Source organism: Bufo bufo, chromosome 4 (genome assembly GCF_905171765.1).
Source record: "Bufo bufo chromosome 4, aBufBuf1.1, whole genome shotgun sequence".
NCBI lineage: Eukaryota > Metazoa > Chordata > Amphibia > Anura > Bufonidae > Bufo > Bufo bufo.
The window spans coordinates 163667169-163681844 of NC_053392.1; the positions used below are offsets into that span (position 1 = coordinate 163667169).

Consider the following 14676-nt stretch of genomic DNA (forward strand, 5'->3'; position numbering starts at 1 on the left):
CGTCATGAACACCATTAAAAGTCGATGGGGGACGAATACGATCCGTCCCCATTGACTTGAATTGTGGGTCATGCTGTTTTGCTACGCATCCCCGGATGAAAAGAAAACCACAGCTTGCTACAATTTGCTCTCAACCAAACGGAATTCATTTTGGTGCACTCCGTTCTGTTCAGTTTTGTCCCCATTGACAATGAATGGGGACAAAACTGAGGCGTTTTTCTCCAGTATTGAGATCCTCTACCGGATCTCAATAGCGGAAGATGTAAATTCTAGTCTTAAAGTAGCCCAAGACCCAAATCCTTTAACCTAACACTTAAAAGGGACAAAAATGTAAATACGGCTTTAGACATAAAGTATAATGATTTACAGAAAAAATACTACTACTTTTCCACTCAGAAAAGTAATGTTGAGCTACGACAGATAAATATCTGCTGCAGATGCAGTTCCTGGCAGTCCACAACGTATATCAAATATACCCCAGTGTATATGCAGTTCACAAAAAACGGGGATGTAAGGCCCCTTTCACACGGGCGAGAATTCCGCACGGGTGCAATGCGTGAGGTGATTCTGGACCAATTCACTTCAATGGGGCTGTGTAGATGAGCGGTGATTTTCACACATCACTTGTGCGTTGCGTAAAAAATAACAGCATGTCCTATATTCTGCGTTATTCACGCAACGCAGGCCCCATAGAAATTAATGGATCTGCGTGAAAATCACAAGCAAGTGCGGATGTTGTTCGATTTTCACGCATGGAGATGATCAGGACCTGCCAAAGGACCTTTGATGACGTAATCGCGCTCACCATGTGGTAAGCGCGGTGACGTCAGCGTAGGTCCTGCTGATCTTCTATCTTCATTCAGCAGGACCTGCGCTGATGTCACGGCCCTTACCACGTGGTGAGCGCGATTACGTCATCAAAGGTCCTTTGGCAGGTCCTGAAAGAAGAAGAAAAAAGACGATTCCGGCTGCGCGAACAACAGGGTGAGGTGAGTTAATTATTATTATCTTTTTAACCCCTCAAGCTACATTTTAGTAAGCATTCTGTATTAATAATGCTATTATTTTCCCTTATATCCATGTTATAAGGGAAAATAATAAAATCTACAGAACACCTAACCCAAACCCGAACTTCAGTGAAGAAGTCCGGGTTCGGGTCTGGGTACCACACTCAGTATTTTATCACGCGCGTGCAAAACACATTGCACCCGCGCGATAAAAACTGAACAACGCAACGCAATCACAGTCAAAACTGACTGAAATTGCGTAAGCACTCGCGCGGGTTTCCCGCAATGCACACGTGACGCACCCGGAGTAAATCCGGGACACCTGTGTGAAAGAGGCCTAAAGCAGAAAAACAATAAGGTGGTGCAAATCAGAGAAAATGGTGTATAAATGGTGTGTAAATATGGAATCTATGATACCCAAAGCTTAGTAAGTAATGCACTAAAAAGCAAGAACCTATTCTTACATATCCCTTATTTACTAATTTGCAGGGCCGGTACAAGGCAGGGGCCGAAGGAGCGGGTGCCCTGGGCGCTACCATTTGCGGACAGGAGGGGGGCGCAGGCAGGGCCGCTGATAGGCCAGTACAGCTGGCCCAGTTGTACCGGGCCCGGCTGGCAGGGGGGCCCGGGCTGCCGACTCCCGAGCCATTTTAATTTTTTTGCTGCGCGCTTCTAAAGGTTAAAGGGGCGGGGACTGAGTAAGTGACGTCACGGGGGAAGCCTCTCTGGGCGGCGCTGTAATCGGCTGGTGCGCTGGAGGCCGGGGAGATCCTCCTGCTGCAGTGTTGTTGTGCCGAACGAGTGCTCAGGCTGGTGCTCCGGGGGTAGCGCAAGTTGGAAACGGCAGATCAAAGGGGGTGGATCAGGCTGATGTGCTGATATCGTAGTGGCGATCTCCAGTAACAGCAGGCAGTGTGGGGGCGGCGCTCACTCACTGACGTCACACGCTTCTCCTCCCACTAGGCGGCGCAGGCGCGTGACGTCAGTGAGTGAGCGCTGCCGCCCGCACTTGTTACTGGAGGGTGGAGGGAGGAGGCAGGAGCTGAATGTAAGGTCGGTATGTGTCATCCACAGATCCCCCTCTATAACAGTGCCATCCACAGATCCCCCCATAACAGTGCCCAGGGCCGCTGATAGAAATCATGGGGCCCCGTACAGCATACATGACGGGGCCCCCTTCAGCTCCATCCCCTGATCCCTCCTTCAGCCACACCCCTGGCCCCGCCCTTGGCCCCTCCCCAGACGCCGCCTTGAAACAACATGCAGATTTGTCTACAAGTGATATTTATGGCGCTGGGGGGTCGTCTGTGAATGGCGCTGTTATGGAGGGGATCTGTGAATGGCACTGTTATGGAGGGGATCTGTGAATGGCACTGTTATGGAGGGGATCTGTGAATGGCACTTTTATGGAGGGGATCTGTGGATGGCACTGTTATGGAGGGGATCTGTGGATGGCACTGTTATGGAGGGGATCTGTGGATGGCACTGTTATGGAGAGGATCTGTGGATGGCACTGTTATGGGGGGATCTGTGGATGGCACTGTTATGGGGGGATCTGTGGATGGCACTGTTATAGAGGGGGATCTGTGGATGACACATACCGCCCACGTCCCTATTATAGTCAATGGGGACGGAGCGGCGGTCAGGCGAAATAGCCGCAGGACGGATCCGACATGGTGAACAGCCTGTCTGATCCGTCCTGCCGCAAGTGTGAAAGTAGCCTAAATGACTTTTTCTAAGATTTTTTATTTTTTTTGTATGAGAAACAGGCACCTGAAATTCAAGTGCCTATAGTGCTTAATAATCCATACTTTCGTACACCGCTGATATGACAGTGGTGTACAGAAGTACAGATTTCACTAGGGCTGCAGCGAGCGATGTACAGCACACATCACTCTCCCTGCCTGTCTGCTAAAGCCTAGCACAGTGGGCACAGGCAGGAAGAGCGATTTATATGCCAGTAGAGCTGAAGGAGGGCAAGGCAGGAGCTTGCATAGCATCGTTCCTCCTGCTTGTGCCCACTCTGCACAACACCCCCCCTCCATGAACTCTTCTTAATGCTAATGTGACAGAGTTCACTGTAATGGGGGGGGGGGGGGGGGGGGAGCTGCTAGGGCATCGTTGTCTATATAAGCATCAACAGCAAGCAGTGTTAATGGGGGGGGGGGGGGGGCTGCTTGAGGCACATTGTTCTGTATATGATAAGATTATGTAGAGGGCAGTGTGCCCCCCCCTCCCCTCGAACTCTGCTTGCTGCTGCCCCCTCACACTAACCATTCGCCCCTCCCCCACACTTCCCCATTAACTTTTTTTTAACTGTTGACGGTGCACAGATGCAGTGCACACTACTTACATTGTCCGTAGCTGTGCAGCCTGCAGGGCACGCTCTCTGGAGACATTACTAGTCTCTGGGGATTGGAGTTAACTGAGCCGGGCAGGCAGCGCAGTGGAAGACAAGTCTAGCATCCCGCCCGCTCAGTCCTGTCTCTGTCTACTGAGCTAGGCTAGCCAATCAGCAGCAGGCTATTAACGCTGCTAAATGCTGATTGGCCGGTTCAACACCCAGCAGACAGACAGAGGAAAGCGCACTGGCATAGGCTGGCTGGGCACTGTCTGTCACTGCAGGAGCCGGCAGGAAGATTGATAAAATATGTAAGGGGAGGGGGGCCCTGAGCACAGGGGAAGCAGGGCCCGTCTGAGCCCCAGATAGGGAGAAGTGATAGTGGAGCCACAGCAGCTATGTCAGTGTAATTAGGGGCGGGGCCTTCCATCCACTCCAGGCCCCCCCCCTTCACGGGCCCCATAGCAGCCACTTGGTCTGCCTCTATTGTAGGTACGCCACTGGGCACAACAACACTGCAGCAGGAGGCCTCCAGCGCACCAGCCGAACAGCGCCGCCCAGAGAGGCTTCCCCGTGACGTCACTGACTCAGTCCCCGCCCCTTTAACCTTTAGAGTCGGCAGCCCGGGCCCCCCTGCCAGCCGGGCCCGGTACAACTGGGCCAGCTGTACTGGCCTATCAGCGGCCCTGACAGTGCCATCCACAGATCCCCTCCATAACAGTGCCAGATCCACAGATCCTCTCCATAACAGTGCCATCCACAGATCCCCTCCATAACAGTGCCATCCACAGATCCCCTCCATAACAGTGCCATCCACAGATCCCCTCCATAACAGTGCCATCCACAGATCCCCTCCATAACAGTGCCATCCACAGATCCCCTCCATAACAGTGCCATCCACAGATCCCCTCCATAACAGTGCCATCCACAGATCCCCTCCATAAAAGTGCCATTCACAGATCCCCTCCATAACAGTGCCATTCACAGATCCCCTCCATAACAGCGCCATTCACAGACGACCCCCCAGCGCCATAAATATCACTTGTAGACAAATCTGCATGTTGTTTCAAGGCGGCGTCTGGGGAGGGGCCAAGGGCGGGGCCAGGGGTGTGGCTGAAGGAGGGATCAGGGGGTGGAGCTGAAGGGGGCCCCGTCATGTATGCTGTACGGGGCCCCATGATTTCTATCAGCGGCCCTGGGCGCAGGTGAAGTGCCAGCAGTGTACAGCTTCACTGTACCACATTAGCCAAGCGCCACTTGCTGTACTTGCTGTGCTTGCTGTGCTGAGTGCGCTCCTGCACCCGCCTACACCGTCCACACCAGCCATGTCAGCGCTGCTCCTTCTCTCCCCCTATGAATTTTGTGCCGACTGCGCTCCTGGCTTTCCTCCTCTGCGTTTCCTCGCCCCCCCCCCCATGGAGGATTCATTTGGTTGATACCACCGGCGTGCGCCGTGTGACGTCACGCGGCTCACGCCGGAGGCGAGGTGTGAGGTGAGAGAGGGAGGACTCGCGCAGCCTACAGGGAGCTGTGTCGGCGCGTGAAGAACAAGCCACGAGGAGCCTGCCTTCACTAGCTGCTACTCACACACAGACTGTAAAAAGTAAGAAAATAATGTAATACAAATAACAAACTAATTTTTTTCTTAAAAACGGAGGGGGGGGGGGGGCGCAGTTTGCCATCTTCGCCCTGGGCACCAAATGGCCTTGTCCCAGCCCTGCTAATTTGTAATGAACCAAAGAACAGTATGAATGGACTTCCACCCAAAGAACAAGTAAACTGCACAAACGACTGCCAGAAGTAAAATATGAGAGAAAAACACGTCAAGCCGATACTATAAATGTATTCCAAATGAATCAACTATAAGCAGCCCATTCTAAAGTGAGTGGGGAGGTTTATCAGTGGTAGTAGGATGAATGAATTCACAATGCAAGCAAATATATAAAAATGGAACATGCAGCATTATAATTCTGACACTACTTCCCAGTCATGATATTTTTTTCTTTCTTATGGCTCTGGGTGGGATTGGCTAGCATACAAGAACATCATCATACAATGTACACCCAAAAATGGTTTAAAACTTTCATCCTCTCACTGCCAGGGGACACGTTTCACCTTTGTTAGCCAGGACTTTTTTTTACATAAAAAAATAATAAACCTATGTATTTTTTGGAAAGTAGACACCTGGCATATAGTCATAATGCCACTCAGCACGTTATCCACACAGACGCCTTCGTGCAATTTTAGCAGCAAAGTTCTCTTTAAGGCTTCTTTCATACTAGCATTAGGCCTGTCCGGCAGGCTGTTCCGGCAGGAGAACAGCCTGCCGGATCCGTACTAATGCTTGCAACGGCAGCACACGTGGGCAAGCGTTAGTAGGGATCCGGCAGGGGAACAGCCTGCCGGACAGGCCTAACGCTATTGTGAAAGAAGCCTAAAAAATGCATAAAAGTTGAGATTAGTGAGTAAAAGTTATACTTACCACACCTCTTAAAAATGTGCAGAGTTCATACATGCCACTACATTTACATGCACATAGCTTCATAAAACCACCAGAAATGAAAAGAACAAAAAAAATAATTATGGTTTGAGCCTGGAAATTTTAAAAAGTAACAACTTATAAAATACAGGGATTATACACCCCTGAAAAATAAGCACACCCCAAAACCTATATATTTCTGGAAAACAGACAACCTAAGGATTGCAGTTGCCTTGATAAGCTGTCGAGAACCATATCCAGACAAAGTAGTCCAAAGTGTTACAGTGGAATGAAAAAAAAAAACCTTGTTTAAAAGGACGCTGTCACCACATACCTCTAAATACAACCAGCTGACATGGGAGATGTGCGCACCTTGTTGCACCCTCATGGAATTCTATCTACCTGCCAATATTCAGCCATGTACTGCGCATGCACTTAACACACTGACTTCAGGTCCAGGTGTAAGCATGTTTTCCCAGCCTGGCCTTGCCAGTCAAAGAGATGGGGGCACAGCCTGGAACAGAATGAATGGAGTCTCTGGGCGCAACAAGGTACAACACCAAAGCCCTCATTGCACCAAGGGGCTAATTAGCATTTTATTATCAAGTTGATTTCTCCACACTGTGGGTACATATCGAGATGGGACCAACAGCATTAGATTCAGCTAACAAGTGCAAATCTCTCAAGTTGTTTTATTCAGAGGTATGTGATGAAACATTCCCTTTAAAAAATAAATACTGAAAAGTTGTGAAAAGAGTGCACATATTTTCACCCCTTTCCTATGGAAGGTCTGGTACAACCCACTAACTTCAGAAGGCACATGATTAGTTGAATAAGGAGCCCCTGTGAGCAAAGCGTCATATGACCTGTCACATGATGCGAGTGTACAACCGTTAAGAAAGGCAAATAGCATCAAGACCAAGACAATCTCCAGGTCATAAGCAGATCTGTAATAAAGTGTTATGTAAAAATATCCCAAACGGAAAATCCCACAAATCACGATTATATCCATTATTACAAAAGGGAAAGAATATGGAACAACTTCAGACCTGACACGAGGAGGCTATCCTCCCAAACTTATAGACCAGGCAAGAGGGTCAATAATCAGAGATTCATCAAAGACACCAACAATAACTCTGAAGGGGCTCAATGGAAGAGCGGTCAGAAAAAAAGCAACTGCTTAAAGACAAAGATAAGAATACACATTTGGAGTTCACCAAACACTATGCGGCAGACTCCTCAATCACATGGAAGAAGGTTTTGGGCTGAACTTTTTGGCCATCATGGGAAATGCTATGAGTGGCACGAATCCAACAGCATTCTCACAGTAAAGCATGGTGGTGGCACCATCATGATGCTGGGAGGCTTTTTCATAGGCAGGAAGTAGAAAACTGGTCAGGGCTAAACGAAATATGGACTGCAGTAAATAAGGTGCACATCTTGTGGAAAACCTGTTTCAGTCTGCCAGTGAATTGAGACTGGGACGGAGGTTCACCTTCCAGCAGGACGACAACCTTAAACATAATGCTAAAGCTAGGGATGAGCGAATGAAACATCCAAAGTCGATTCGCATAAAACTTAGTACAGTATTAGAATGTATTGGCTCCGATGAGCCGAAGTTATCACTTCGCGAAGTCTCGCGAGACTTCGCACAATAACTTCCTAAATTAATTTGTACTGTAAAAATCAATTTCCCGAACTCGGGTTCGGTTCCAAGTCTCTTGCGAGTCTTCGCAAATAACTTCGGCTCATCGGAGCCAATACATTCTAATACTGTACGGAGCTCCTGCTCCGTGCAGTATTAGAACGAATTTTTATGCGAATCGACTTCGGATGTTTCATCCAAAGTCTATTTGCTCATCCCTAGATAAAGCTAAACTGGTGTGGTTTCAGTGGAAACATTAAAATGTCTTGGAATGGTCTAGTCAAAGGTCAGACCGCAATCCAATTGAGAATCTGTGGCATAACTCGAAGACTGGTGTATACCGACACAACCCATCTAAAACTTGAAAGAATGGGCAAAAATCACAGTGTGCAGATGTGCTAAGTTATTAGAGACACACCCCTACAGACTTCTGTAATTGCAGTAAAAAGGTGGCTCTACAAAGTACTGAATTTCAGGGGTGAAAATTTATGTACATTAGAGTTCAGTGTTGTTTCTCTTAATAATTTTTTGTGCCTCAGGAAAAGATATTGTGTGCTTTGAAAGTGGTAGGCATGTTGTGTAAATGAAATGGTACAAACCCTCCAAAAATCCATCTTGTTGTCTTAATACAACAAAACATAAAAAAACACCTGGGGTGGGGGTGGAATATTTCCACAAGACACTGTATAGACTGCACACTGCACAGCTGCTATGTTACCAAAATTTTAATTTCCAGAGAGCACACAGCATACCAAGTATACAAATACAACTTAAAGGCTATGGACACGCATTTTTTTTGTGATTGCATTTTACTGATTACAGGCTGAAATCCTCTTTTAAGTTGTTTTTTTTAATTAAAAATGTTCAGCTGTTTTTGAGATACAAGGTTTAAAAAAATCAGTCTATTTGCAGACTGTTGCTCCTGAGTTCGGTCAACTTCATGTGAAGCTTTATCTCTGACCTCATAAACACTCATTATAGCTAAACTCTTATCAAACTGAGAAGAATATGGCTTAAATGAGTGATTATGAGGTCAGGAGATCAGATGTATGGCTTCACATGAACCGTCAGCTGATGGGACTGAAAAGTGATACTCTGCAAACAGACAGATTTTTGTTGATCTTTGTATCTCAAAATTGGCCAAATATTTTTTAATAAAGACCAACTGAAAAAATAATGATTTAGCTTAAAATGAGTAAAATTAAAATGAGTAAAATTAAAATGTAAAAAATTGTCCGGAAGGTGTCCATAGCCTTTAATAATAAACACGCAAAACCACCTTTGTGGCATTTTGTAGAAAACAGTGATAATCAGTAAATATTACTAAATATTGCATTAAAAATTAGAATTTGTGATTAATATGTGTAATCAATCAGTCATTACGCAAATACCGTATTTTTCGCCCTATAAGACGCACTTTTTTTCTCCCAAAAGTGGGGGAAAGTGGCAGTGCGTCTTGTGGGCGAATACTGCTATTTACACTGATACATCGACGACCGCGATGCTGCACAGCACGGCCGGCGGTGTATCAACAGGGAGGGAGGAGGGGTGGGGGCCGGCATCTGGTGTTGTAATGGCAGCGGGCCCCCGTGAAGTCACTGTATTCTATTAAACCGGGCCCCGCTCACTGTAGTATTAATAGGTAACGTGTAGGCATGGGCGCTGTTTTAAACTACAGTAATCCTCTCATCCAGACATGGAGGGAAAAAAAAACAAAAAAAACAAACTATAGTAATCCTCTGCAGCATAGAGAAATCCATGTAGGACGGTACTCACTTGAAACTCCTGTAGGTAGGCCGGGCAGGCGGCGGCAGCGTTACGTCATTCACTACGTCACGTGCCTGCTCATCCTGCTTCATTCATAAAGTGGGAGGAGCAGGCGCGTGACGTAGTGAACGACGTAACGCTGCTGCTGCCCGCCTGGCTTGCCTACAGGAGTTTCAAGTGAGTACCGTACTACATGGATTTCTCTTTGCTGCAGTGGATTACTATAGTTTAAAACAGCGCCTATGCCTAGACGTTACCTATTAATACTACAGTGAGCGTGGCCCGGTGTAATAGAATACAGTGACTGCACAGGGCTCCGCTGCCATTACAACACCAGATGCCGGCCCCCACCCCCTGTATTGGGGGTCATTCACTATTTTACACAGGGACACTGTTATGGGGGGGGGGGGATCTGTGGATGACACTGGTATGGGGGGGAATCTGTGGCTGACACATATATAGCATAAGATGAATAATACGGTAAAATGCATACCACATATGTCCACATTCACTGCTGCATGTGTCTTAAACTTTAGATTCTTGGTTTTAAAAGAAGACATGGCTCATATCTCTAGCTGCTATGTAGCCTGAGATAGAGCAGTTAGTAGCAAAGACGTATGAGAAATGTCCTTGGTTACTGAAGTGCCACCCTGCAAGGATGTACAAGATGCTTTCTTGGCAGGCAAAGGGGTTGTCAACTTTGGACACTCACGATGACCATTGACAATAAGCATATCATATTATGGCACACTCTGTTATCATCTGTAATCTATAGAAAAATGTGTCAGTAAGGGTTCATTGCCACCATTGTACAATGCAGAGAGAGAGTTAGGTTCTTTGTAACTACTCTCCATTTAGGTCAAAAGATACGGATGCTGAATCAAAAAATTGGTTGTCTAAACTTGACAACTGTTTAACTTGTTTGGAGAATTTTATGATCACTTAGGCCTCTTTCACACGGGCGAGATTTCCGCGCGGGTGCAATGCGTGAGGTGAACGCATTGCACCTGCACTGAATCCGGACCCATTCGTTTCTATGGGGCTGTTCACATGAGCGGTGATGGATCATGTGATGGACCATGTGATGAGAGCAGTGATGTCATCAAAGGTCCTTTACCCAGGTGCTGAAGAAAGAAGAGAAGCCGGGCTGCGCGAACAAGTGGATTAAGGTAAGTTAAATTATTATATTTTTTTTAACCCCTCCAGCCCTATTTTACTACGCATTCTGTATTAAGAATGCTATTATTTTCCCTTATAACCATGTTATATGGGGAAAATAATACAATCTACAGAACACCTAACCCAAACCCAAACTTCTGTGAAGAAGTTCGGGTTTGGGTACCAAACATTCCGATTTTTCTCACGCGCGTGCAAAACGCATTAAAATGTTTTGCACTCGCGCGGAAAAATCACGCATTTTCCCGAGACGCACCCGCATCTTATCCGGCCCAAAACCATGACGTCCGTGTGAAAGAGGCCTTATACCTTCAACACTTTTTCTTTTCCAGCAATATTTGACACAGAGAGCTCCTGCAGGCTGTTCTCTACTGGAAAAGCCTGTCGGAACTCCTGCCACAAGTGCGAACCTATCCTTAGCCAGAAGTTCCCACCTAATAAGCTGGCTCCAGTATGCAAAAGCTGGAAATGGAACAACATTGCAGGCTGACTCATTTTTGTGTCAGTAGTAAGCAAAATGACATAATTTGACAGTCCCACTATGTATATACTGTTTTTACTTGGGTGTCTGTTTTTCGCATCAGTGTACTTCAGTTTGACAGCCGCCTCCCATCACTACAGAGAATTGATGGAATCCAGCTTTTACAATTTAGAGTACTGGAGTAAAGAAAAACTGGCTTCAACTAGCTGACCTTGATGGCATATTCTAAGACTGAGATGGTCCACCCCTAAAATCCCCCAAAGAGGTATATAAAAAGGGTTTTCTGTTTGTCCTAACTGTTTATACAGAAAATGAGTGAAAGATTTCTTGATATTCTTTTAGAGAGGACCTTTCATGGGATTATGTGTTACAAACTGGTATGCTTACCAGATAGGGCGGCCCCTACAATGCAAGAACCTTTTTTTTTCTAAAATCCCCCCCCCCCCCCCCTCCGTTCCGCCGCTGTGTACCCTGCTGTTTTGGGCGCCTGAAATGTTAATTTAGACCATCGGTACAGGGAGGAGACATTTGGTTTTCTCAATAGGCGTCTCCTTCTCCCTGGCTGTGCAGCGGTCCAATCACAGCGGAGAGTGTCATAGCCAGGGAGAAGGTGAGCTGCTTTTTCTCCCGCTCTCCGCTACGATTGGGCCCCGTTACAGCCAGGGAGAAGGAGATGCCCATTGAGAAAACCTCCTCCTCCTTGTATCTATGGTCTAAATTAACATATCAGGTGCGAAAAACAGCGGGGGACACAGCAGTGGAACAGGGGGGTATTTTAGAAAAAAAAAGCGCTTGCATCTGTAGGGGCCGCCCTATCTGGTAAGCATACTAGTTTGTAACACATAATCCCATGAAAGGTCCTCTTAAAAAAGCCCAATGAATTGCAAAATTGAGTCAGTTGATGACTAAGTACATAAATTGGCCCTGAGTTATCATAGTACGCCATTTTATGATAAACCAGTCCGGTGCCAGAGGATGCGCCTAATTAATCACGAGGTATACACACACACACACGTGGTGTTAAAAAAGTCACAAATACGCAGCTTGCAGCTTTTTCATGCTAGAAGACTGGCGAAATATATGATAAATTAGGCCCATTATGTTTATAGACATACCCAATGTCTAAAACAGTTTTACAGGAAAGACATGCAAACAGTACAGTTTACTAGCGATTTAGCCTTGTTTTGTGCTAATTATTTTGTGTTGCGCCATTATATCTATCACCAAAATGTACATCTTACGAAACAACCACAAGGTAAGAAAATCTACTTGAGTTGCTAAAGTGACACTTAAATCATAGGCCCTAAAGATGCACTAATTAAAAGGTTTCCACATTTTTGTAGCCTTTATATGACCAACGCAATGCAGAAGACTACCAGGACTGGCTGACGAGAGAGGAACAGTAAATGATGCTAACCTGCACAGCAAATGACGATGTATAAACTTTATAAGGGTAGTGTCCCTTTAAGTGTAGCACAGACCTTGAATTGAACTATTCTGCAGCAGGGAATACAGGTTGCTCTGTTTGACTAGGCCGAAGGAAGACGATTCTGTGGTTCTAGCTGCCATTTAGCCGGTTTTTATTGGCCTGCTTGTCAACACTAACCTAAAGGCCAACAGCAACACAGACCCTGGAAAAGAAGAGCATCTTGTGCTTTATTCCAGATACACCCGACGCCGAGCCCTCGATGGTGCCGTAGTGTACACAACAATAATGATGCCCATTGTATCCATACAATAAACCTTTACAAGTCCGATTCTGAAAGCCTTGCATTGAGGTTATCTCCATTCCTCCACTGTTCGTAAACGCTGAAAGTGCCCATGAATATTTACCAGCCGGCTTCCCCGCGACATTAAAACGCACATTCCCAGCTCTTTCTGCACGTTGTAGATTACCGCTTTTACATCTCGCAACATGTGCCACAATGTATGCATGCTCAAAAAAAAACATCCGCCTCACCCCCCTGCCCTAGTGCCAAAAATAGGAAACCTGTACCCATCACCTACGTCACCATCACTCAATACCTCAATGTCATTCATTCAGAACTACAAGAGAGAAACATCTAAGGCAGGAGAAGTCACATCACGCACCACCGAAGGGTAGTTGTGTTACATAAGGTGTCGACAGCTTTACTATAAGCCTAGCAATGTACGACATCTATACAAAGCATCCAAAAATCAGCAGGGATTAAGCCCCCCGTGCACAGCTGTATCTAGAGAAATAATCCTGCCGCCAGTGTCACAGTTTGCAAAGGCATACTCTACCATTATGATCAGAGTTCTCGGTCTGCTTATTTCATCCACATCATCCTGTAGCACAATTTCATGTGACAGATCTTCTTGTCGTCTGGTGCAAATGTGAGGACAGCTCCTCTGTACCACAGACCGAAAGGCTTGGAGCAGAACAATGCTGGCAGCACAGCCCATATCTGCATCCTGAAGACCACAAAATAACTTCTATGTTGATGCTACGTTTGTCTAACAGTGGCTCCTTGTCCCTGGAAGCAGCCTACACTGCAGCTGCAGCCAGCAGGCTCTCCAATCAGTTCCTGTTGCCCGGATCATCTGATCACAACTAAATAGCTTGGATGCTGCTAAAGGAAAAGACTTCATCCACTGTAACTGAACACTTGCACAGACATCAGGGCATGAAGCAGGCTCCAACTAATTCTGGAATGGAGAGAAGACCGAGGTTTCCTGTTTTCTCCTTTCCAGAGAAAAGACTTGCATTTCCACGCTTCGTCTATTAAAATCACGTGTTCAGATAATGCATTTCCAAAAGGAAAATGCAGGAAATGGTCTGATTTTCATATAAAGAAGCAACAGGGAAGACCAAATGTTACATTTTACAGTTGCCTTAAAGCTCTGAATTAATCTAAAAACGGGAATTGGATGATGAGCAATTCTCTCCTAAACTGATTTTGGGAATTCAAAAATACCCTGGCAAAAGTAGGTGCATATGCGGAACGTACGTTACATACGTGATTACGGATGTGCATGGATTTCCGGAGGCTCCATTCAGAAGAAAGGAACAGTCGGAAACATTTCAGTGAATAAATCCTCAGCATTGCTGGCGGTAACGGTTGCACCCTACTCATATTGATTCCCCCAAAGTCCAGATAGCTTATTTAGAAAATTGCTCTGGAGAGCATGACCTCACAGCGCAGTCATGAAGCGGTTGCGACGTGGCCTTGCTGCGGTCAGGTATCATGCCCTAATTAAACAAATGAGGACAACACTGGGGGTCATTTATCATTGTTGTTTGTACCTTTTTGGTCTAATTTTGAGTGTTTTTTCGACAGCCATTATTTTTTAGTAGCATTTACTCTTTGCCTCTCCATGGCTGGAGTAGTTTTGCTCATCAGTGATGTGTGGGGCCGCGCGACAATCCGCTGGGATCCCTACTGATCACAAAAATGGGGGCCTCGCACCCCGTGGAGCAGCCCTGAAATGGATGGAGCTGCTGGTCAGAAATGAGCGCCACCGATCCATTCATTACTAAGGGAGTTCTGGAGATAGCCAAGCGCTGTACTCAGCTATCTCCGGAGCTCCCATAGAAATGAATGGAGTGGCGGCGTGCATTTACGACCAGCCGTTCCATCCATTGTGGGGGCTCAATGGGGCACTGAGCCCATGTTCTCGTGATCGGTAGGAGTCCTACCGCTGGGATAGGGCATAACTTTCTGTAACCAGAATGCCCCTTTTACAATGATTTTTAAAAAGAAAAAGCTGAAACCTGTTAAACATTTGTCAGAAGTTTCTGAAAATACAAATTTGACA

At 46.3% G+C, this 14676-nt stretch overlaps 1 protein-coding gene across 4 annotated transcripts in view; it reads right to left on the reverse strand.

Annotated features, from left to right (window-relative positions):
- The window catches only part of DOCK10 (dedicator of cytokinesis 10), a 374360-nt gene that overhangs the window by 289950 nt on the left and 69734 nt on the right, over positions 1-14676 (reverse strand). For 2 of the 4 annotated variants that reach the window (XM_040428072.1, XM_040428069.1), the window contains exon 1: positions 13162-13366. The exons of the other annotated variants lie outside the window; for them this stretch is intronic. In XM_040428072.1, coding sequence (XP_040284006.1) covers positions 13162-13323 — 162 coding nt within the window. In that variant the 5' untranslated portion in view covers positions 13324-13366. Of the gene's footprint in view, positions 1-13161; positions 13367-14676 lie in introns of those variants that run through there. 4 annotated transcript variants of the gene reach the window in all.